The sequence below is a fragment of the Thalassophryne amazonica genome, chromosome 16 (genome assembly GCF_902500255.1).
Source record: "Thalassophryne amazonica chromosome 16, fThaAma1.1, whole genome shotgun sequence".
Classification (NCBI taxonomy): Eukaryota; Metazoa; Chordata; class Actinopteri; order Batrachoidiformes; family Batrachoididae; genus Thalassophryne; species Thalassophryne amazonica.
Genome location: NC_047118.1, coordinates 47931475 through 47956123, shown reverse-complemented (window position 1 = coordinate 47956123; position 24649 = coordinate 47931475). Strand labels below are relative to the sequence as shown.

At 40.6% G+C, this 24649-nt stretch overlaps 1 protein-coding gene across 1 annotated transcript in view; it reads right to left on the bottom strand.

Annotated features, from left to right (window-relative positions):
• The window catches only part of LOC117528399 (PIH1 domain-containing protein 1-like), a 90752-nt gene that overhangs the window by 24498 nt on the left and 41605 nt on the right, over positions 1–24649 (bottom strand). The window contains 4 exon segments of the mRNA XM_034191029.1: positions 6201–6353; positions 6356–6388; positions 6525–6582; positions 7400–7486. Of these exon segments, the coding sequence (XP_034046920.1) occupies positions 6201–6353; positions 6356–6388; positions 6525–6582; positions 7400–7480 (325 nt within the window). The 5' untranslated portion in view covers positions 7481–7486.

Here is a 24649-nt window from a genome sequence, read left to right as displayed (position 1 = left end):
ACTTATTGTTAAATTGTTTTTCTGTTTTTCTGCATTTCTTATCCTCTGCTCAAATAAAATAGATGATGATGATGATGATGAAGATGGCAGAAAATGCTTCAAAAAGCTTATTTCTGGATAAATCTAATGTGTTTCTCATATATGTAAAGGTTAGTGAGAAATGAACACTTAGAAATCTATAAACCACTGTTTTGAGACCAGATAACACCTTTGAAGTGATTTACAAGAGAACTTACGGATGTTAGCGTGCGTGACCCAGGAACATGAATCAAGAAAGTGGGTGAGGGCACAAGTAATCTCAAAACCTCATGCTTGTGCACACGCACTTCCTCTTGCAGTTCATCTGCACAACGGCATTAGAAGGAAGAGACATTATTCACTATGGAATTCTCTGAAGGTAATTATGTTCTCTTCATTAAATTAGCTGTAATTTTGCCGCATGGCGCACAGCAACGCCGTGATGAAGCCTCATGGGACATGTTCTGGCATGTCCAGGCACATCCACAATTTCTCGGATAATCACTCGATGGAAAAACCACCGACAGCTGTCTGAACGCCATCTCAAAGCTGTCCTGTGAGACCAAAACAGAGGTGGTTTTGTCTCGCTCCATCAGCAAATCGGTCGTGACGCGCGAAGCCTCTGCTCAGCTTTCCATGACAAAATCTCTTGTTAAAAGTGAAATCTGCCGGAAAATGGTTGATGTCCAGCTCTTGTGATAACCAGAGAAAGTGCACACGACGGTCCCGGCTCCACAGAGCCATCCGTTTAGAAATGATCCGGTGGTTTGTGGCTCTCGATGGCGGCACGGAGTGTGGTGCGCCGAGCATCCTTAAAGCCGTCCTTAAAGCTGTAGTAACAGTCCTTATTCTCTGTGAAGCCCGTAAAATTTTCACCGAAAGCCAGATAAATTTTTCGAATGGTTTCCAGCTGCCAGTCTCTAACAGTTTCTGAAAAAATTCTGATGGAAAAAAAGCCCAAATCATTCCACCATTTCCTGACAATGAAAATCCGCCGAGGGGGTGGACCACTCCTCACTCAAAGCCTGCTCACAGGCGAATGACGCAACCGACAGGCGTGGAAAAACTCATGCATGCGCACGAGGGTTCAAGCTTGTCTGACGCAATCACACGTGATTCAAATCCATATGGTTTTTGAAAAAAATAATAAGGTTGGATACTTTTCTAATAGACCTTGTGTATATATATATACACACACTCAACAAAAATATAAACGCAACACTTTTGGTTTTGCTCCCATTTTGTATGAGATGAACTCAAAGATCTAAAACTTTTTCCACATACACAATATCACCATTTCCCTCAAATATTGTTCCCAAACCAGTCTAAATCTGTGATAGTGAGCACTTCTCCTTTGCTGAGATAATCCATCCCACCTCACAGGTGTGCCATATCAAGATGCTGATTAGACACCATGATTAGTGCACAGGTGTGCCTTAGACTGCCCACAATAAAAGGCCACTCTGAAAGGTGCAGTTTTATCACACAGCACAATGCCACAGATGTCGCAAGATTTGAGGGAGCGTGCAATTGGCATGCTGACAGCAGGAATGTCAACCAGAGCTGTTGCTCATGTACTGAATGTTCATGTCTCTACCATAAGCTGTCTCCAAAGGCGTTTCAGAGAATTTGGCAGTACATCCAACCAGCCTCACAACTGCAGACCACGTGTAACCACACCAGCCCAGGACCTCCACATCCAGCATGTTCACCTCCAAGATCATCTGAGACCAGCCACTCGGACAGCTGCTGGAACAATCGGTTTGCATAACCAAAGAATTTCTGCACAAACTGTCAGAAACCGTCTCAGGGAAGCTTATCTGCATGCTCGTCGTCCTCATCGGGGTCTCGACCTGACTCCAGTTCGTTGTCATAACCGACTTGAGTGGGCAAATGCTCACATTCGCTGGCGTTTGGCACGTTGGAGAGGTGTTCTCTTCACGGATGAATCCCGGTTCACACTGTCCAGGGCAGATGGCAGACAGCGTGTGTGGCGTCGTGTGGGTGAGCGGTTTGCTGATGTCAATGTTGTGGATCGAGTGGCCCATGGTGGCGGTGGGGTTATGGTATGGGCAGGCGTTTGTTATGGACAAAGAACACAGGTGCATTTTATTGTTGGCATTTTGAATGCACAGAGATACCGTGACGAGATCCTGAGGCCCATTGTTGTGCCATACATCCAAGAGCATCACCTCATGTTGCAGCAGGATAATGCACGGCCCCATGTTGCAAGGATCTGTACACAATTCTTGGAAGCTGAAAATGTCCCAGTTCTTGCATGGCCGGCATACTCACCGGACATGTCACCCATTGAGCATGTTTGGGATGCTCTGGACCGGCGTATACGACAGCGTGTACCAGTTCCTGCCAATATCCAGCAACTTCGCACAGCCATTGAAGAGGAGTGGACCAACATTCCACAGGCCACAATTGACAACCTGATCAACTTTATGCGAAGGAGATGTGTTGCACTGCATGAGGCAAATGGTGGTCACACCAGATACTGACTGGTATCCCCCCCAATAAAACAAAACTGCAACTTTCAGAGTGGCCTTTTATTGTGGGCAGTCTAAGGCACACCTGTGCACTAATCATGGTGTCTAATCAGCATCTTGGTATGGCACACCTGTGAGGTGGGATGGATTATCTCAGCAAAGGAGAAGTACTCACTATCACAGATTTAGACTGGTTTGTGAACAATATTTGAGGGAAATGGTGATATTGTGTATGTGGAAAAGGTTTTAGATCTTTGAGTTCATCTCATACAAAATGGGAGCAAAACCAAAAGTGTTGCGTTTATATTTTTGCTGAGTATATATATATATATATATATATATATATATATATATATATATATATATATATATATATATATGTGTGTATATATTCACTTAAATTTTTTACAAAGTGATGCTTAAGGTCCTACAATGTCTTTTAACGTGGAAGACCTATTGACTCCTCATTAGTGATCATGATTGACTACAATCTGTAGTTTCTTTGTTAGCATACAAAGAATGTGTCTGACAGCATAACTGGATTGACCAATACTCAGAACAATGCCAAAGTCCAAGAAACTCAATGAAGATCTTAAGCCCTTTTCACACCGGACCCACTTCAAGTTACATCATGCAGCGTCATAACAATGCCACGTGGATGCAACCTAGTGCCGAGATGATGTAGGGCAATGCCAGAACAGCGTGAGGGACGCAAAGGACGAAGCCAATCGGACGTCAAAAATTAAACATGTTTAATTTTTTTCTGCGTCGTGTGCTCGACGCAGAAATGAAGTACTGTAGTTTCAAGATAAGTCAAGGCAAAGCAGTTGCACTCAACGTGACTGGAAGCCACACCCTCATGAATCCTGTTGTGTCACATTGTTCCCGGGATTATAAATCACGCAGGATTGTTTTTATACCGTGTACACAATGCAGTAAAAACAACACGCTCAAGGAGCACAAAAAAAATGCTGATTGCAGCCTGACTGCAGGCAGCTGCTCACTCCTTAAATTCTCTCGCAATTGTTCATTTTGAATAAAGTCCAAAATCCTGTTCACAGACTGACTGCCAGAAACAGGGCATGTCCACAAAATACAGCATAACTCCAGACATCTCCATATTTTCTCACAGATCGCTTGTTTGCTTGCGGTCAGAGAAAATAAACTATGACAGAACTCAGAGTGCAGACCTGCAGCTCAGCACAAGACTTACAAACTAGAAGAGAAATCAGAGCGCACGCAGACTGGCTGCAGCTGAGTCCTCACCTCCTCTCTGCCCTCTGCTGCGCTCACCTGACGCACACATTCCTGCATCGTCATGACGACGCAACTCGAAGCACGCCCGGTGAAAGGTGCATATGAAGGACAACTGAAATTTATGGACTACATTTAAAAGACAGGGACACATCAGCAAACCATCCAATTTGAATGAACTCTACCAATTCTGCCAAGAGGAGCAGTTAAATATCCAGCAAGAATGATGCCAGAAGCTTGTTCATTGCTACCAAAAGCGTTTGGTCTGGTCGAGGTGTAGCTCGCTCAGGGACATTTCACCAAATATGAGTGAGGATGTACGTATAAAGCGGGCCTGGATCCAAAATAATTTCTCGTCTATTTTGATCCTACTTCGCTGGCAGCATAGCAGCCACTTGTCTCTTGTCACTGTAAAACGCCCTTTCTGAATGAACATGAATGGCAGCTGGTCATTTTGCCTCTGTCTCTTGTAGCTAATGTGACCAGCAATGTATGACAGTGTTGTAAACATAATGACACCATTTCTAACAGCCAAAGTGTTATTCTGTATTGTTTATTTGGCAAAATAATTTTCATATCAGCAAAAATAACATGGATACAGTATGTCCATGGAATGCTTATATCAACTGATATTATCGGGCAACAGATATATCGCTGGCTTTAGTTTTGATGCTGTTACAGTTTATGATAAAACTGAAATACAATGCAGATTATTTCTTTTCTTTTTTTTAATTGATCTGAACGGTGCAGATAATCAGAGTGGTCAACAGTGATTGTGGGTGGGGCAGTGCAAATTTTTTTTTTTTTTTTTTTTTTTTTTGAAAAATGACCCAATGTTGTAATTTATTTTAAGCATTTCACCTCATAGGAAATGACAGAACATCCCAAATCCCAAAAGGGAGATTTGGGATTTTCTATCATCTCCTATTTCCTACCTCACTTGAGATCGAATTATCTGACGTGATTTCCACTGCTGGCACGAAACACTTTCATGCTTTCAGTTTTCAATTTATATTTTCACTTTCACTTTCTTTTTCTTTGCCAAAAAAAAAAAGAAAAAAAAAAAAAGAAATCACTGGCTTTGAAAAATGACCGAATGTTGTAATTTATTTTTAACATTTCACCTCATAGGAAATGATAGAAAATCCCATATGCGCCTTTTGGGATTTGAGACTTTCTATCATTTCCTATTTCCTACCTCACTTGAGATAGAATTATCTGACATGATTTCCACTGCTGGCACAGAACACTTTCATGCTTTCACTGCTTTTGTCTTAACATCATAGGAAATGACATAAAATCCCAAATCCCAGAGGGGCAATCCCAAAGGGGGATTTGGTATTTTCTGTCATTTACTATTACTACCTTGCTTGAGACAGAAATATCTGATGTGATTTCCACTGCTGGCACGAAACACTTTCATGCTTTCACTGCTTTTAGTTTTCCATTTATATTTTCACTTTCTTTTTTCTTTGCCAAAAAAAAAAAAAAATCACTGGCTTTGAAAAATGACCCAACGTTGTAATCTATTTTTAACCTTTCCCCTCATATCCCAAATCCCACTTTGGGGTTTGGTATTTCTATCATTTTGAGTTTGTTAGCGCGTCCTTGAACAATCCCGATATTTTCTTCCATTTGTACATCATCAACACTTACTTATTTGACCCAGAAAAGCACTCCCTATTTTTCTTTAATATTTAAGAGATTCCCCTGCAGCCCAGGCCCGGATAAGCGGTTGAATATGAGTGAGTGTGTGACATAAGACTCACTCACTCACTCATCTTCAACTGCTTACGCCAATTAAGGGTCACGGGGGGCTGGAGCCTATCCCAGCAGCAGTCATAGGGTGTGAGGCAAGGTACACCCTGGACAGGACGCCAGTCTGTCGCAGGGCCACATACAGACAAATAAACATTCACACCCTCACACACAACTACAGACAATTTAAAGTTTCCAAGCCACCTAAACTGCATGTGTTTGGATGTGGGAGGAAGCCGGAGCACCAGGAGGAAACCCACACAAACACGGGGAGAACATGTAAACTCCACACAGAAAGGCCACAGGTGGGAATCGATCCCATGACCTTCTTACTGTGAGGCAACAGTGTTAACCACTAAACCACACTGCTGCCAATTTAAGAGTCTCAAATTGTGCAAAAACAGTTTTTTAATCTACATTTCCGCAGTGTTTCCCTGACTGCTGCCTTGGGAAAGTTGGTTTCTCCAACATGTGTAACAAAAGTCCACACCTGGTCTCATGCTGCCTCTATGAAGTTAACTCTAGATGATCTAGCTCTGTATCACGCAATCAGGTGTGTGCAAAAGAAGCAGCAGCAATTCAACTTTGAACTACTGTACAAGTGTGTGCGTATGTGGTGGGGGTGGGGGCAGCAAATGGCTATCCAATTAACATTGTTTTTGGTTTTATACATACTGTTGTCTACTTCTGTGTGTGGTTCACCGAGGCTCATGGGAACTCTGTAACTGCTGGGATCTTCTGCCTGGAGAAGCTCCACAAGCTCCTCCTTAGAAAGTTCAGGTGGAGGTGGGACTGAGGGTGACTGACAGATGTTGACAAAAACTTTTGTTTGTCTGATTCTGACAGAGTCTTCACACACATGCCTGAGAGAACAAAACAGAAAATGAAATGAAGATAACGAAAAACAATTAATTATAATATAAATAGTTACATTACAACAAAGTACTCTAAATGAATAAATTGTATATCTGTAGGACTTGATGGTACAGAAATCTTTACCGGGCTGTGGTTGGATTACTTTGAACTCTGGGTTGTCACTTTGCATCTTTCCCATCGTCTACAAAGAAAGAGATAGTTAGGATCTGGAAGGGCATCCAACTGTAAAAGCTTTTCCAAAATCATCAATGATAAATTTGCTCCACTCAGTTTTCAGATTAAAACTGAGAATTGGGTGAAGAAATAGCCTACAGTCTAGCCTGCCTGGAACAATGGGAAAAGAGCATCAGGAGTGTTACAAGACCAAAGAAAAAAGTCAAGCAATAACAGCCGGGTTTGCCAAACAGGATAAGACTAGAAATAATGTACGGTGCACAGACACGGGCAGTGAACGGACTGTGGGAACAGAAAATGGATTTGGCAAACATCAGAATACTGAGATATAGGCTTGAAGTTACAAAGACAGACAGAGAAAAAAGAACAGAGTAAGTGAATAAATAGAAAACGTGCAGACAGGCACCAGGCACTGACAATAAACAACCTTCGGCAGGGTGATACTGATAATATTCATAGAGCAATAGTAACACTACCAACAACAACAACAGAATATAGTGTGTAACACTGCATCTTGATATCTTAACCATTAATGGTAATAACAGCAGTACTAATAGTATAGTATTATAATAATACTACTTTTAATAACTAATAACAATATGATAGCATTGTATGATATAATAACAGCAATAACCATGTATAAATACATGTGTATACCACAACACACACACCACACACACACACACACACACACACACACACACACACACACACACACACACACACACACACACACACACACACACACACACACACAAATCCAACAGCAGAGGTATCCAGGAAAGTCATGATAGTCATGATGATTAATTTAAAAGTCAGCTTACCTGTAACAGAAACTGTTGATACAGTTCCTCTTGCTGCTGTAACTCCAACTCTGAGTTGAGGAGTGAAGAGTCTGTCATCATGGCTACGGGCAGATACAGTATGAATCAATGCATCCATCTACTGAATGGAAATGATAAATTACAACTCATTTATAGCAACTTCTTCCATTTGTAATCTGCCTTTTAACTAGTTTGCATTGGAATGGTCTTTAGCAATCCATGACCCTCAAAGTACATATCATCATTGGACAGATACGTAACTTGAATTCAACAAATTTTTGTTGTAGCAACCACTGAATATACTTTCTTGATATGCAATGTCTAAAAATTATCATCATTTACTGGGACATTCCCTGGAGGTTACCATTACTTATGAGCACGTTGCCCATATGGATCCATGGGCTCTAGATTGGGTAGTGTTTATAAAATAAGTAGCAGACATTTTTCAAGGGTGGTAATAAATTGTGCAGTCTGGAATGTTTTTAGAACCTCAATTTTTAGAAGAAGAACTCAACACCTTTTTTCGTGTTAATTACGTAATTTTTTTATGTTAACTTACTGTCTTACTGTATTTATAAATTGTTTAGGTTCTTGTTATCATATACACACTATTATTATTATTAACATAAATATTATTATTATTATCATCATTATTATTTTATTTGATTTTTAAATGGACAATGGAAATAAGTGTTTTCACTTTCTTGTGTCATCCATGTATTTTTAATGTATTTACAATTATATTATGTACTTACTAAATAAAATCACATACGCATGCACGCACACTTTTAATATATAGATGATTTACCACCTCCTGCTGGAATGGCATGTTAGTGTTGTATGGCTGGGGGGCCTGGCTGCCTTTTTGTTTCTGTCTTTTGTTTTTCCTTCCAGGTGGCTTGCATTTGGGACTGAGTGGCTGTGTAGCTGAGTATATCAGGACCTCACCCTGATCACCTGCGGCTCGTCAGGACTCACAGCTGTGGTGCATCTACATGGATTGGAACATGGTGGCATTTAAGACTGGAGTACACAGTGTGTATTTGCCAGAGACTCGACCTTGTGACCAGACGGGTGAGATCGTCGTCTCGGGAGCCATCTCATCATCAGTGGATGCAGAGAACATCCAGGTTTGATGCATGGTCTGTGAAAGAGGAGGGGGTGAGGTCTCACGCTCGTCAGCACACTTCCTGAGGTACGTTAGATTTTGTGACTAACATTTATACAGTCAGTAAATGTGGTGTCCCTCACACCTTATTATATTGAGCTGTATGTTGGTCGTTTAAATCAGCTTCCACTGCAGTGGAGTTTTGTGAACTGGATGTTCTATGCCTGCAGGTTGGGAAGCTGATTAGTAATTAAGCCAGGAAGTGTTTGCTGTTTGTGCACCTTTTGAGCGTTCTCTCTGTGTGTTGAGTGTGGACTCACATAATGATTCCTTCTTTCACAGACTCGGTTTGTCGCGGCCACCTGGGGGGTGTCGGCGGGGTCCTTGGGTAGAAAATGTCAGTATGTTATGTCTTGCTGTTTAATTGCTGCACGCATTTATCTCTGATGCGAAAATTTGCCGGTTGTGGATCACTGAAGCAGCAGCCTCGTGTCTGTAGTTGTGAGCCATGTGTACTTTGGGGGTCATCTCAACATCACGAATGGGCATGAATGTGGGGGCTTTTACTTTTTAATTCAGGAGAAATCTCACCTCCACACTTCATTTTTTTGCTCGTAAAAATGTATAACGGCGCCTTTCGAAACTAAGTAAATTTTCATTTAATAAGTATTTATATCATTTTGTGTTCAAAACACATTCTCAGGCACAGTGTGTATCATTCTGCATTAGAAGGGCTCCAGCCAGATGCCAGGAATGACCCCAAAGTGACACAGAGTGTCGTGATCCAGAACCGGCAAATTGATCCATTTCCGGCAAATATATGCACCACACATAATGTGGCTTCACACTTTAAGTAGAAGGGCTACCCCATCCCTCCTGATTAATCGTTTCAGCTCTGAAATCACCACAGATTTTCAGTAATATTCAGGTCTGGGGCCTGAGATGGCCATTCCAGAACACTGTACTTGTTCCTCTGCGTGAATGTCTTAGTAGATTTTGAGCAGTATTTAGGGTCGTTGTCTTGTTGAAAGCTCCAGCCCCGGCACAATTTCAACTTTGTCACTGATTCATGAACATTGTTCTCAAGAATCTGCTGATATTGACTGGAATCCATGTGACCCTTAACTTTAACAAGATTCCCAGTACCTGCACTGGCCACACAGCCCCACAGCATTCTGTGTTCCTTTTCAGCCATGCATAACGCCCCTTGTTACGTCCAAATAACTTTAGTTTCATCAGTCCACAGCACCTTATTCCAAAATGATACTGGCTTGTCCAAATGTGCTTTAGCATACTTCAAGTGACTCTGCTTGTGGCGTGTACACAGAAAAGGCTTCCTCTGCATTACAGCATCACACAGCGTCTCTTTGTGCAAAGTGCGTTGTATAGTTGGACAATGCAAAGAGACACTATCTGCAGGAAGGTTATGTTGTAAGTCTTTGGAGCAGGTCTGTGGGTTGACTATTACTGTTCTCACCATCCTTTGCTTCAGCTTATCTGAGATTTTTCTTGGCCTGCCACTTCAGGCCTTAACCAGTACTGTGCCTGTGGTCTTCCATTTCCTCACTATGTTCCTCACAGTGGAAACTGACAGCTGAAATCTGTGAGATAGCTTTTTGTATCCTTCCCCCTAAATCATGATGTTGAACAATCATTGTTTTCAGGTCATCTGAGAGTTGATAAGAGGCTCCCATGTTGCCACTCATTAGAAGAGATGCAACAAGGGCAAACATTTGCAAATGGCCACATTAAATACCCTTTCTCCTGATTTGATTCACCTGTGTAAGGAGGTCAAGGGTCAATGAGCTTACCAAATCAATTTTGTGTTCCAATAATTAGTGCTAAATGCATTTAAATCAATAAAATGATGAGGGTGCCCAAATTTGTGCACCTGTCTAATTTTGTTTAAATAATTATTGCACACTTTCTGTCAATACTAGAAACTTCATTTCACTTCTCAAATATCAATGTGTCCGTCTGCTATATGATATATTTAACTGAAATCTCTTATCCAGACAACCAATGATTTATAAAGGAAAATTATGAAAATTATCAGGGGTGCACAAACTTTTGCATACAGCTGTACTTTGTTGGGGATATGAATGCTGACAATGCAGACAGTAACTCTTTATTTGCTAATGACTTAATCCACTTCTGTGAAGATAATTTCTTGCTGTCAAGCAAAGTGCTACTGCCCACAGACAGCTATGCATACATTAGTGAAGCCTGGCACACTGCATCATGGGTTGTCCATTGTATTAGTACAGCCGCTGGACATGCAACCTTAGAGAACATGAGTGTACATCAATTTCTATTTATTTTCATTTATAAAGCACCAAATCACAACAAGGCTGCCTCAAGGCGCTTCACACAAGTAAGGTTTAACCTTACCAACTCCCAGAGCAACAGTGGTAAGGAAAAACTCCCTATAAGGAAGAAACCTCAAGCAGACCAGACTCAAAGGGGTGACCCTCTGCTTGGGCCATGCTACAGACACAAATTACAAAACAATTCACAAAACGAACATACAGGAAATGTTGCCGGTGTACAGGGCGGTTTCTGGAAGAGATACCACACCCACCTCTGGATGGAGCTGCACCTCAAACAGAGAGAATAGGAAAAAAAGCAGAATCAAGCATCAGAAAGACAAATACAGAGTAATTTGTCAGCATTAACCCTCTGGGGTCTGAGGGAATTTTTTGGGCGGTTCACTCGCCTGGCATAAATGTATTATTATTGCTGTTAACAGCTCTCCCTGCATCCCACCATCAAGTTTTATGTCTCTTTATTTGGAGGACAACCTATGCTTTCAGAATATATATGTTTTTGTTGTGTTTTATAAGGGTAATAAAGGTTTACAATCAAAAATAGGCAAGGAAAAAATAAAGCGAAAAATAATTTTCCACACACATTTATTCAAAACACACAGCAAACTATAATAAACAACTGTTTTGAAACTTTATAAAGGTAGTTTGAGGTCTTGTGTGAAAGACTGTACAACAAAAGGTTCAAACAATAAACACAAATGCACATTTTGAACAATATATACAAAATGGGCCATGCATTTTGTTGTCCATTGATATGGTAAACAGTGCTTTACGCAGAGAGAGCAACAGAGTTATCCAGTAACACTCACATGCAAACTAGTGGAGCAATCCTGATAGTTACACACTCTTTGTTTGAGCATGTGAGATTGTCATCAGAGGCTCTCCGTCTGCTCCTGCTTTCATTGATCGCAGTGCGTAATGGCGCAGGGCACACTGAGTATGTACTCATTGGAGCACCTAGGAGGCTATTCAAATGGGCCAACTGGTAACATATCACCCCTGAAAACGATCTTTGGCTTTTCATTTTTCATTTAATAGATAGATTGCTCATAACCAATTCCATGGTATGGAGCACAAACAAAAACAAATACATACTTTGGCAAAAGAAAAACACTAGAAATCAAAATTCAATACAAATCCAGAACCCCTTTCAAATAGGCAAGTTTACAAATGATTTTCCTGTTTTCAGATTGAAACAGTAACACAAACTTATGTTTAGATGGACACTCTCTATAGAAAACAGGAATATATTTTTCTCTTAGTCTCTTGTACATGATATGTACAAACAAACAAGACATGAAATTCATCTCCCACAGAACCGCTATTACAAAGGTTACAAGTCCTCAGTGATCTGTCCAGGCCGTTGTATCTGCCAGTGACCTTGGGGATCTTGGTGTTATTAGTTCTCAGGTTGCAAATGGCCTGCCTGTATTTAAGGTTTTCACACAATAGGTACTTTTCTAATTTGAATTCTTTTTTATATTCAACATAAACATCACACAATGTCATTTCCCGTAATTGGCTTTGCCATTTTTGTACATACTGGTCCTTTAAAATCTGTTCCACAGTTAACTTAAGCCACTGAACACTACTGAAAGACTGTGAGGACCACATGTAGGACAGACCACATTCATCCAGGGTGTTCTTGACCTCCTGGAGCCACGGGGACATAAAAACACCCTCACAGAACTGTTGGTACAAGTATTGATACGTGTTGTACATGTCACTAAACTCCACTTCACATATTGTAAATAAGATGCACCTATCTCTTTTTCAATCCCAATCATGTTTATATATATGCATATGTATGTATATATATATATATATATATATATATATATATATATATATATATATATATATATATATATATGCACACATATTCTATTTCTACCTCATTTTCTTATGTCTTGTACTGTTACAAGTATTATTATTGCTTATCCTTGCACACGCTGTTTGATGAACATTTTCCTCTACTTGCACCCATCCTGTGTGTTTTTTTTTTAGAGCTGACATAACGTGAATTTCTCCTCTATGAGATCAATAAAGTTTATCTTATCTTATCTTAAATCTGCCCGACGATTGGCTTTTGGAAAACCATATGACGGTGAACCAATTCCGATTGGACACTCACATTGCGCACGTCATCACACAGCTTCTATGAGGAGTACAAAGATGGCCGATGGCTGGCTCGAAAGTCCGCGGAGTTAACTTTTCAGCAAGAAAAAAGTAAGTTTCTATCTCATATCATTAAAAAGTTATTTCTAATTTAGTAAAGCTTGGTCTTAGCCGTCGAATACGATGGCATCGGCCCCAGAGGGTTAAGCAACAAGAAAAACAGAAGAAATACTAAGGTGATCGCCGGCCATTAGCCAGAAGCTTCACTAAAAGACCCAGAATTTAGATAAAGTTGAGGCCGCAATCTGCTCCGTTTCCTAAAAAAATGAATTAAAAAGTAAAAAACATAGAAACATACTACAGTGAGGTAAAAAAGTATTTAGTCAGCCCCTGATTGTTCAAGTTCTCCTACTTAGAAAGATGAGAGAGGTCTGTAATTTTCATCATAGGTACACGTCAACTTTGAGAGACAAAATGAGAAAAAAAAAATCCAGGAAATCACATTGTAGGATTTTTAAAGAATTTATTTGTAAATTATGGTGGAAAATAAGTTCTTGGTCACCCACAAACAAGCAAGATTTCTGGCTCTCACAGACCTGTACCTTCTTCTTTAAAAAGCTCTTCTGTCCTCCACCTGTTACCTGTATTAATGGCACCTATTTGAACTATATAAAAGACACCTGTCCACAGCCTCAAACAGACTCCAAACTCAACCATGGCCAAGTCCAAAGAGCTGTCGAAGGACAGCAGGAAGAAAATTACAGATGTGCACCAGGCTGGGAAGAGGGAATCAACAGTAGTCAAGCAGGTTGATGTGAATAAATCAACTGTGGGAGCAATTGTAAGAAAATGGAAGACAAACAAGACCATTGATAATCTCCCTCGATGTGGGGCTCCGTGCAGGATGTCATCCTGTGGGGTCAAAATGATCATGAGAACGGTGAACAAAAATACCAGAACTACACGGAGGGACCCGATGAATGACCTGCAGAGAGCTGGGGCAAAAGTAACAAAGGCTACACACTACACAGAGGGACTCAAATCCTGCAGTGCCAGGCGTGTCCCCCTGCTTAAGCCAGTACATGTCCAGGCCCATCTGAAGTTTGCCAGAGAGCATATGGATGATCCAGAAGAGGATTGGGAGAAGATCATGTGGTCAGATGAAACCAAAATAGAACATTGGTAAAAACTCAACTCGTCGTGTTTGGAGGAAGAAGAATGCTGAGTTGCATTCCAAGAACATGATACCTACTGTGAAGCATGGGGGTGGAAACAGCATGCTTTGGGGCTGTTTTTCTGCAAAGGGGACAGGACGACTGATCCGTGTTAAGGGAAGAATGAACGTGGCCATGTATCATTAAATTTTAAGCCAAAACCTCCTTCCATCAGTGAGAGCATTGAAGATTTTCTCACTGATGGAAGAATGCACAAAGTACCTAAGCTTTGGAAACATTCAGTTATTGTTCCAATAGCAAAGCGTGGCTCCCCCAAAGTACTCAATGATTTCAGGCCTGTAGCTTTGACTTCTTTAGTGATGAAGACTTTTGAGAAGATCATCAAGTCGGAAATTTTGTTGCATGTTGAACAACAGCTCGACCCATTGCAGTTTTCATACAGAACTGGCAGAGGTGTCGAGGATGCAGTGGTAACATTATTGCACTTTTTGTTTAGGCATCTTGAGGGGCAGAAGACACATGCCAAACTCTTATTTATAGACTTTTCCTCAGCATTCAATACCATCCAACCCTTTTTGCTTGCTGATAGGCTCCTCATTTTAAACTTGATCCTCACCTGATTAGTTGGATAACTGACTTTTTAACTCACAGGTCACAGCGTGTCAGTGGTGGGCACAGTTCCGATAATCCGATAACAGATAATTATCGAAGATAATGATTTCATTATCGGATTATAAAAACAATTATCGGACTAATTATCTTCCAATAACTTTTAGACCGATAATGTAGTAAACAAAGCTGAACAGCGACAAACATTTTTAAAATTTAAAATCAGTTGCGCACCTACCTGTTAAAAGTTTCCTAACAGATGTAAAACTAATTTAAAACTAATTCATGCATTTATTTCCTCTAGGCTGGACTATTGTAATTCATTATTATCAGGTTGTCCTAAAAGTTCCCTGAAAAGCCTTCAGTTAATTCAAAATACTGCAGCTAGAGTACTGACGGGGACTAGAAGGAGAGAGCATATTTCACCCATATTGGCCTCTCTTCATTGGCTTCCTGTTAATTCTAGAATAGAATTTAAAATTCTTCTTCTTACTTATAAGGTTTTGAATAATCAGGTTCCATCTTATCTTGGGGACCTCTTAGTACCATATCACGCCAATAGAGCGCTTTGCTCTCAGACTGCAGGCTTACTTGTAGTTCCTAGGGTTTTTAAGAGTAGAATGGGAGGCAGAGCCTTCAGCTTTCAGGCTCCTCTCCTGTGGAACCAGCTCCCAATTTGGATCAGGGAGACAGACACCCTCTCTACTTTTAAGATTAGGCTTAAAACTTTCCTTTTTGCTAAAGCTTATAGTTAGGGCTGGATCAGGTGACCCTGAACCATCCCTTAGAGTTATGCTGCTATAGACTTAGACTGCTGGGGGGTTCCCATGATGCACTGAGTGTTTCTTTCTCTTTTTGCTCTGTATGCACCACTCTGCATTTAATCATTAGTGATTGATCTCTGCTGTCTTCCACAGCATGTCTTTTTCCTGATTCTCTCCCCTCAGACCCAACCAGTCCCAGCAGAAGACTGCCCCTCCCTGAGCCTGGTTCTGCTGGAGGTTTCTTCCTGTTAAAAGGGAGTTTTTCCTTCCCACTGTCACCAAGTGCTTGCTCATAGGGGGTCGTTTTGACTGTTGGGGTTTTTCTGTGATTATTGCATGGCTTTTGCCTTGCAATATAAAGCGCCTTGGGGCAACTGTTGTTGTGATTTGGCGCTATATAAATAAAATTGATTGGATTTGATTTCATGTATAGTTCTACCCTCTGCAAACAGAAGAGAGCTGCTTCTATGAGAAACCGCTCTATCCTATGCAGGCTAAGGTGAACTGGTCACAAAAAAAATAAAATAATTTCCTTTAACACCACACATTTTTAACTTATGGTTCAAATTTGAACCAAACTAATTTTGGACAAGTTATTTAAAATTACTGTCACATCTGAAGTTTTATAAAGTGAAAATATCAGATATACATTTTAGTTTTAAAGTAATGCACTAAGTTTTAAGGTTTTAGTGAGCACATGCTGTGCCCAGTGCATTATTGGTAGGATAGGGTAATCTCAGTACGTTCATGACAGGACGAATGCATTTTAGACACTCTGTTCAGGCTCCACGGACAACAGCATTAAACTCTAGTGCCTAAAACTCTTGTGAATATATTCTCTGGGTTTATAGATGTTGTTATTGTATTTGCGTTTGTTAAATTCCACGCATCTTAAATGTAGCAGACACAGATTACCTGGAATTTTGTTTTGGTAAGATTTCAGTCTCTACTGCCATCTACTGGCTAGTAGTGTTCATGGCAATTCACGGCAGTATTCGTCCTGAAGCTGGGCAGACAATGTATGATATTTTTAATCACTGTACTCGGTTCCAGTTCAAACTGTACCACAGAACCGCACGGTGTAAAAGTTCAGAGCGCCCGATTTATGTTCTCACACACATTGTACGTTCAAAAACCACACGTCGACTCGTGTTTCCAGAAGTAAAACGTAAGCTTTTTTTCCAAACTTAATTTACAAAAACTCTCGATGGGAGACATCAAAGTTTAAAAACAAAACAAAACAACAACAAAAAAAAACATTACAAGACAGCTCTGCAGTGTTTGCACATGCACAGTGCGAGCGGTTGGATGCTTGTAGCTCTTTAGCAGCAGGATACCCTCACGACAGCCGACCAGAATAATATCAAACAGGTTTGATTTTCATTCGACCATACGATCAGCGATCAGGAGGTGGTCGTGAGATGTTAAATGCATCTTGTTACTCCATGTACACTACACGATGCAGGATGCGCGATTAACCTGAAACTCGGTCCAAAAAATTCTCGCACGAATGAAAAATCATCTGAAAAAGGGCCAAAACTCGCACAGTGTAAAGCCAACATTTATGTGTCAAGACAATACTGAGTGCACGTATTACAATATAATAAAACGTGCACACAACATCATAAAATTTGCACACGGCACAATATAATAAAACATGCGCACATTCTCTCCACATGCAAAATATTTTGCGATGACACTTCCAGGGCTCCGTAAAAATGGCTGTTTTTACAAATAAAAAACTGGAATATTTTACAAAAACACATTTATCTGTAAACACCAACACATGACACACGTCACATTAACGTGTTGGTTTACATAATGAATGACTGAACCAATCAGTGTTTAGCAGAGGCACATTTTACCCAGAATGCCATCTGTCTGTGTTTGTTACAAAACCTCAGAATTAGTGCATTATTCAACATTAAAAGATATACGAGGTCTGTCAATAAAGTATCGTACCTTTTTATTTTTTTCAAAAACTATATGGATTTCATTCATATGTTTTTACGTCAGACAAGCTTGAACCCTCGTGCGCATGCGTGAGTTTTTCCACGCCTGTCGGTGACGTCATTCGCCTGTGAGCACGCCTTGTGGAAGGAGTGGTCCCGCCCTGGAATTTATCGGTTATCTGTAACTTCCGATACATTTTTGGGTGGTTTATCATTTTATCTTTATCAAAGTTAACTTTTCAGTTATCTGATTATCTGTTATTGAAGTTAATTTTTTGGTTATCTGTGCCCGCCACTGCAGTGTGAAAGTCAACGGTGTTCTTTCTCGTGTGCTCTCCTCACCAATCATGATTATTTTTCATATTCGCGATTACCGTGAATTATTTATTTTATCCACAAAGCATAAAACGACTCAGAATCTGACGTCATTGTGCTGCAGCGTCACTCACTCTGTTTCGCTCTTGTCTTAAGGCAGGACAATAACATGGAGGCTGAGGAGCGATCCATCCTGCCGTTTGGATAAGATGGCCGATTAAAACAGTGACCGTCTTCTTCAAAGCCATCTAAAATGCGGAGTTTACCGAAGGAGCTGTCAGTGTGTGTGTGTGTGTGTGTGTGTGCGCGCGCACACGTGGAGTCAACAGGCTGCAGACTGCGAGGGAGGGGGTGGGTGAGGGAGATTCCTGAATGGAGGCGCGACACGTTAGTCTGCTGAGAACCATCAGTGCACGTGAGACAGCGAGCGCGGAGCAGAGAGCGGAGTTTAACCCGAGTGAACATGTTAAAAAAACAAAACCAAAACGTGGAGCTGCTTTTACTTCTCTCTGAACTTTCGTTCCCGGTGTGATTCTGCCGTTACCATCCTGTTCACACCATGTGCATGTTGTATATTAAATTTATGAGATCATGAGATGAAATAAACGGTCAAATATCTTTAAAAACATATTTAAAAAATGAGAATATATGAATGAACATGGAGTTGTGGTGATGTTCAGATGCACAGATCACAAAAAGCAGGTGAGAACTCTGAACTTTAACAGCTGTTATTTTCCAAAGGTTTGTTCAGTCTTGAGCTTAATGTAGTGTTTAATCACAAAACGTGACTGATGTGGAGAAACAATTTCAGAAATGCAACAGAAACAACCACAAATCAGAAAAAGTTGGGACTGTATGTAAAATGAAGATAAAAATAAAAATCAATCAATCAACTTCAATCAACTTTCTTCTTATATAGCGCCAAATCACAACAAACAGTTGCCCCAAGGCGCTCCATATTGTAAGGCAAGGCCATACAACAACCATGAAAAACCCCAACGGTCAAAACGACCCCCTATGAGCAAGCACTTGGCAACAGTGGGAAGGAAAAACTCCCTTTTAACAGGAAGAAACCTCCAGCAGAACCAGGCTCAGGGAGGAGCAGTCTTCTGCTGAGACTGGTTGGGGCTGAGGGAAAAAACCAGGAAAAAGACATGCCGTGAAGGGGGGCAGAGATCGATCACTAATGATTAAATGCAGAGTGATGCATACGGAGCAAAAAAGAGAAAGAAACAGTGCATCATGGGAACCCCCCCACAATCTACGTCTAAAGCAGCATAACCAAGGGATGGTCCAGGGTCACCCGATCCAGCCCTAACTATAAGCCTTAGCGAAAAGGAAAGTTTTAAGCCTAATCTTAAAAGTAGAGAGGGTATCTGTCTCCCTGATCTGAATTGGGAGCTGGTTCCACAGGAGAGGAGCCTGAAAGCTGAAGGCTCTGCCTCCCATTCTACTCTTACAAACCCTAGGAACTACAAGTAAGCCCGCAGTCTGAGAGCAAAGCGCTCTAATGGGGTAATATGGTACTACGAGGTCCCTAAGATGGGACCTGATTATTCAAAACCTTATAAGTAAGAAGAAGAATTTTAAATTCTATTCTAGAATTAACAGGAAGCCAATGAAGAGAGGCCAACACGGGTGAGATATGCTCTCTCCTGCTAGTCCCCGTCAGTACTCTAGCTGCAGCATTCTGAACCAACTGAAGGCTTTTTAGGGAACTTTTAGGACAACCTGATAATAATGAATTACAATAGTCCAGCCTAGAGGAAATAAATGCATGAATTAGTTTTTCAGCATCACTCTAAGACCTTTCTGATTTTAGAGATATTGCGTAAATGCAAAAAGGCAGTCCTACATATTTGTTTAATATGCGCTTTGAATGACATATCCTGATCAAAAATGACTCCAAGATTTCTCACAGTATTACTAGAGATCAGGGAAATGCCATCCAGAGTAACGATCTGGTTAGACACCATGCTTCTAAGATTTGTGGGGCCAAGTACAATAACTTCAGTTTTATCTGAGTTTAAAAGCAGGAAATTAGAGGTCATCCATGTCTTTATGTCTGTAAGACAATCCTGCAGTTTAGCTAATTGGTGTGTATCCTCTGGCTTCATGGATAGATAAAGCTGGGTATCATCTGCGTAACAATGAAAATTTAAGCAATACCGTCTAATAATACTGCCTAAGGGAAGCATGTATAAAGTGAATAAAATTGGTCCTAGCACAGAACCTTGTGGAACTCCATAATTAACTTTAGTCTGTGAAGAAGATTCCCCATTTACATGAACAAACTGTAATCTATTAGACAAATATGATTCAAACCACCGCAGCGCAGTGCCTTTAATACCTATGACATGGTCTAATCTCTGTAATAAAATTTTATGGTCAACAGTATCAAAAGCAGCACTGAGGTCCAACAGAACAAGCACAGAGATAAGTCCACTGTCCGAAGCCATAAGAAGATCATTTGTAACCTTCACTAATGCTGTTTCTGTACTATGATGAATTCTAAAACCTGACTGAAACTCTTCAAATAGACCATTCCTCTGCAGGTGATCAGTTAGCTGTTTTACAACTACCCTCTCAAGAATCTTTGAGAGAAAAGGAAGGTTGGAAATTGGCCTATAATTAGCTAAGATAGCTGGGTCAAGTGATGGCTTTTTAAGTAATGGTTTAATTACTGCCACCTTAAAGGCCTGTGGTACATAACCAACTAACAAAGATAGATTGATCATATTTAAGATTGAAGCATTAAATAATGGTAGGACTTCCTTGAGCAGCCTGGCAGGAATGGGGTCCAATAAACATGCCGATGGTTTGGACGAAGCAACCAATGAAAATAACTCAGACAGAACAACCGGAGAGAAAGAGTCTAACCAAATACCGGCATCACTGAAAGCAGCCAAAGATAACGATACATCTTTGGGATGGTTATGAGTAATTTTTTCTCTAATAGTCAAAATTTTGTTAGCAAAGAAAGTCATGAAGTCATTACTAGTTAAAGTTAATGGAATCCTCAGCTCAATAGAGCTCTGACTCTTTGTCAGCCTAGCTACAGTGCTGAAAAGAAACCTGAGGTTATTCTTATTTTCTTCAATTAGTGATGAGTAGAAAGATGTCCTAGCTTTACGGAGGGCTTTTTTATAGAGCAACAAACTCTTTTTCCAGGCTAAGTGAAGATCTTCTAAATTAGTGAGATGCCATTTCCTCTCCAACTTACGGGTTATCTGCTTTAAGCTACGAGTTTTTGAGTTATACCACGGAGTCAGACACTTCTGATTTAAAGCTCTCTTTTTCAGAGGAGCTACAGCATCCAAAGTTGTCTTCAAAGAGGATGTAAAACTATTGACGAGATACTCTAACTCCCTTACAGAGTTTAGGTAGCTACTCTGCTCTGTGTTGGTATATGACATTAGAGAACATAACGAAGGAATCATATCCTTAAACCTAGTTACAGCGCTTTCTGAAAGACTTCTAGTGTAATGAAACTTATTCCCCACTGCAGGGTAGTCCATCAGGGTAAATGTAAATGTTATTAAAAAATGATCAGACAGAAGGGAGTTTTCAGGGAATACTGTTAAGTCTTCTATTTCCATACCATAAGTCAGAACAAGATCTAAGATATGATTAAAGTGGTGGGTGGACTCATTTACTTTTTGAGCAAAGCTGATAGAGTCTAATAATAGATTAAATGCAGTGTTGAGGCTGTCATTCTCAGCATCTGTGTGGATATTAAAATCGCCCACTATAATTATCTTATCTGAGCTAAGCACTAAGTCAGACAAAAGGTCTGAAAATTCACAGAGAAACTCACAGTAACGACCAGGTGGACGATAGATAATAACAAATAAAACTGGTTTTTGGGACTTCCAATTTGGATGGACAAGACTAAGAGACAAGCTTTCAAATGAATTAAAGCTCTGTCTAGGTTTTTGATTAATTAATAAGCTGGAATGGAAGATTGCTGCTAATCCTCCGCCACGGCCCGTGCTACGAGCATTCTGACAGTTAGTGTGACTCGGGGGTGTTGACTCATTTAAACTAACATATTCATCCTGCTGTAACCAGGTTTCTGTTAGGCAGAATAAATCAATACGTTGATCAATTATTATATCATTTACCAACAGGGACTTAGAAGAGAGAGACCTAATGTTTAATAGACCACATTTAACTGTTTTAGTCTGTGGTGCAATTGAAGGTGCTATATTATTTTTTCTTTTTGAATTTTTATGCTTAAATAGATTTTTGCTGGTTATTGGTGGTCTGGGAGCAGGCACCGTCTCTACGGGGATGGGGCAACGAGGGGATGGCAGGGGGAGAGAAGCTGCAGAGAGGTGTATAAGACCACAGCTCTGCCTCCTGGTCCCAACGCTGGACAGTCACAGTTTGGAGGATTTAAGAAAATTGGCCAGATTTCTAGAAATGAGAGCTGCTCCATCTAAAGTGGGATGGATGCCGTCTCTCCTAACAAGACCAGGTTTTCCCCAGAAGCTTTGCCAATTATCAATGAAGCCCACCTCATTTTTTGGACACCACTCAGACAGCCAGCAATTCAAGGAGAACATGCGGCTAAACATGTCACTCCCGGTCTGATTGGGGAGGGGCCCAGAGAAAACAACAGAGTCCGACATTGTTTTTGCAAAGTTACACACCGATTTAATGTTAATTTTAGTGACCTCCGATTGGCGTAACCGAGTGTCATTACTGCCGACGTGAATTACAATCTTACCAAATTTACGCTTAGCCTTAGCCAGCAATTTCAAATGTCCTTCGATGTCGCCTGCTCTGGCCCCTGGAAGACAATTGACAATGGTTGCTGGTGTCGCTAACTTCACATTTCTCAAAACAGAGTCGCCAATAACCAGAGTTTGATCCTCGGCGAGTGTATCGTCGAGTGGGGAAAAACGGTTAGAGATGTGAACGGGTTGACGGTGTACACGGGGCTTCTGTTTAGGGCTACGCTTCCTCCTCACAGTCACCCAGTCAGCCTGCTTTCCCGACTGCCCGGGATCTGCCAGGGGGGAACTAGCGGCGGCTAAGCTACCTTGGTCCGCACCGACTACAGGGGCCTGGCTAGCTGTAGAATTTTCCACGGTGCGGAGCCGAGTCTCCAATTCGCCCAGCCTGGCCTCCAAAGCTACGAATAAGCTGCACTTATTACAAGTACCGTTACTGCTAAAGGAGGCCGAGGAATAACTAAACATTTCACACCCAGAGCAGAAAAGTACGGGAGAGACAGGAGAAGCTGCCATGCTAAATCGGCTAAGAGCTAGTAGCTACGCAACCTAGCGGATTCCTAAAAACACACAAAGTGAATAATGTGTAAATAATTTAAAGGTGATTCAGCAGAAGGAGTGCCCCAATCAAGGCACCAAACAGGCCATGAAGCAGCACAGGCAACGCACGACAACAGCGAACGCACGACAACGGTGCTAAAATAAAATAAAAATCAACTAAACACGCTGTGGAGCAGCACAGATAACGCATGACAACAGTGCTAAAAGAGAAAAAATAAATAAATAAATAAATAAATAAAAAAAAAAAATAAAAATAAAAAAAATAAAAACGAAAGCGTTAGCAAGCTAGTTAGCTTGCCAACGCTGATGAAAGTTAGCTGATAAAAGTGCTCCGTCGCGATGTTTCGACCGTTAGAGGTCTTCCTTAGGCGTTGGAGCACAGTAAAAAAAATTTAAAAAAAAGTAAAAAGGTAAAAAAGTAAAAAAGTCTTGAAAAAGACTGTTAATTCAAGTCCAAAGCAGCAGGTAGCAGTCTCTGTGTAAACAGTCCCAACAGAGAGCCAAAATTCTGATGCCAACACGTAAACCAACACGTAAATCACCAAAATGTTTCACTATTCCCTGTTTCTCCACTCACAGAAGCCAAACGTTCTTCCAGAGTTGTGTAATTATACTATGATAGTAGAATATAAAGAAGGGAAAAAAGAAAAAAAATAGACAATATATTCGTCAGTCGCAATTATTTGTCTGACAATTAATCGTCTCCAGAAATTCCTAATCGTGACAGCCCTATCCTCAGGGTTGCTGCTTGTCATCCTTGCTCTTTATTTTGTACACTAATGAGTGCCGTAGCAGCGTCAGTAACAGACACAACTTAAAGTTTGCTGATGATACAGTTATTGTTAGTCTTCTTCAGGGAGATGAGCAGGACCATGGGCCTGCTGTTGATGACTTCGTTTCTTGCGGTGATGAGTCTTTTCTGGAGTTGAATGTGTCAAAAACTAAAGATGTGATTATTGATTTTTAGGAAGTCTACCTCTTTTCCATTAACAAATGTTATCAAAGGTGCTGATGTTGAGATGGTAGAAAGCTACAAATATTTGGATGTGCTCCTTGATAATAAACTTTGCTTTGAATCTCATGTTGATGTTATCTCCAAAAAGGTTCAGCAAAGATTGTTCTTTTCAAAAAAGATGAGAACCTTCCAGGTTTCTTCTGAGATGATGACTCTCTTTTCTAGAAGTTTTACTGAATCTGTTTTGACTTTTTGTATTGTTGCATGGTTTGGAAATTTTTATTATGATTGATTTTAGACTTTTAATTGGGTCTTATTTTCACTGTTAATGTTGTTATATTATTGTTTTTGTGTACCTTGTTTTCTTGTGTGCTCCTGCTACAACACTAATTTCCCTTTACGGGACAATAAAGAAATTCTGATTCTGATGCAACGTGGCTGGGTCTTCCAGCATGACAATGATCCCAAACACACCCCTCAGGCAGCAAAGGAGTGGCTCTGTAAAAAGCATTTCAAGGTCTTGGAGTGGCCAAGCCAGTCTCCAGACTTCAACCCCATAGAAAATTTGTTGAGGGAGTTGAAAGTCTATGTTGCCCAGTGACAGCCCTAAAATATCACTGATCTAGA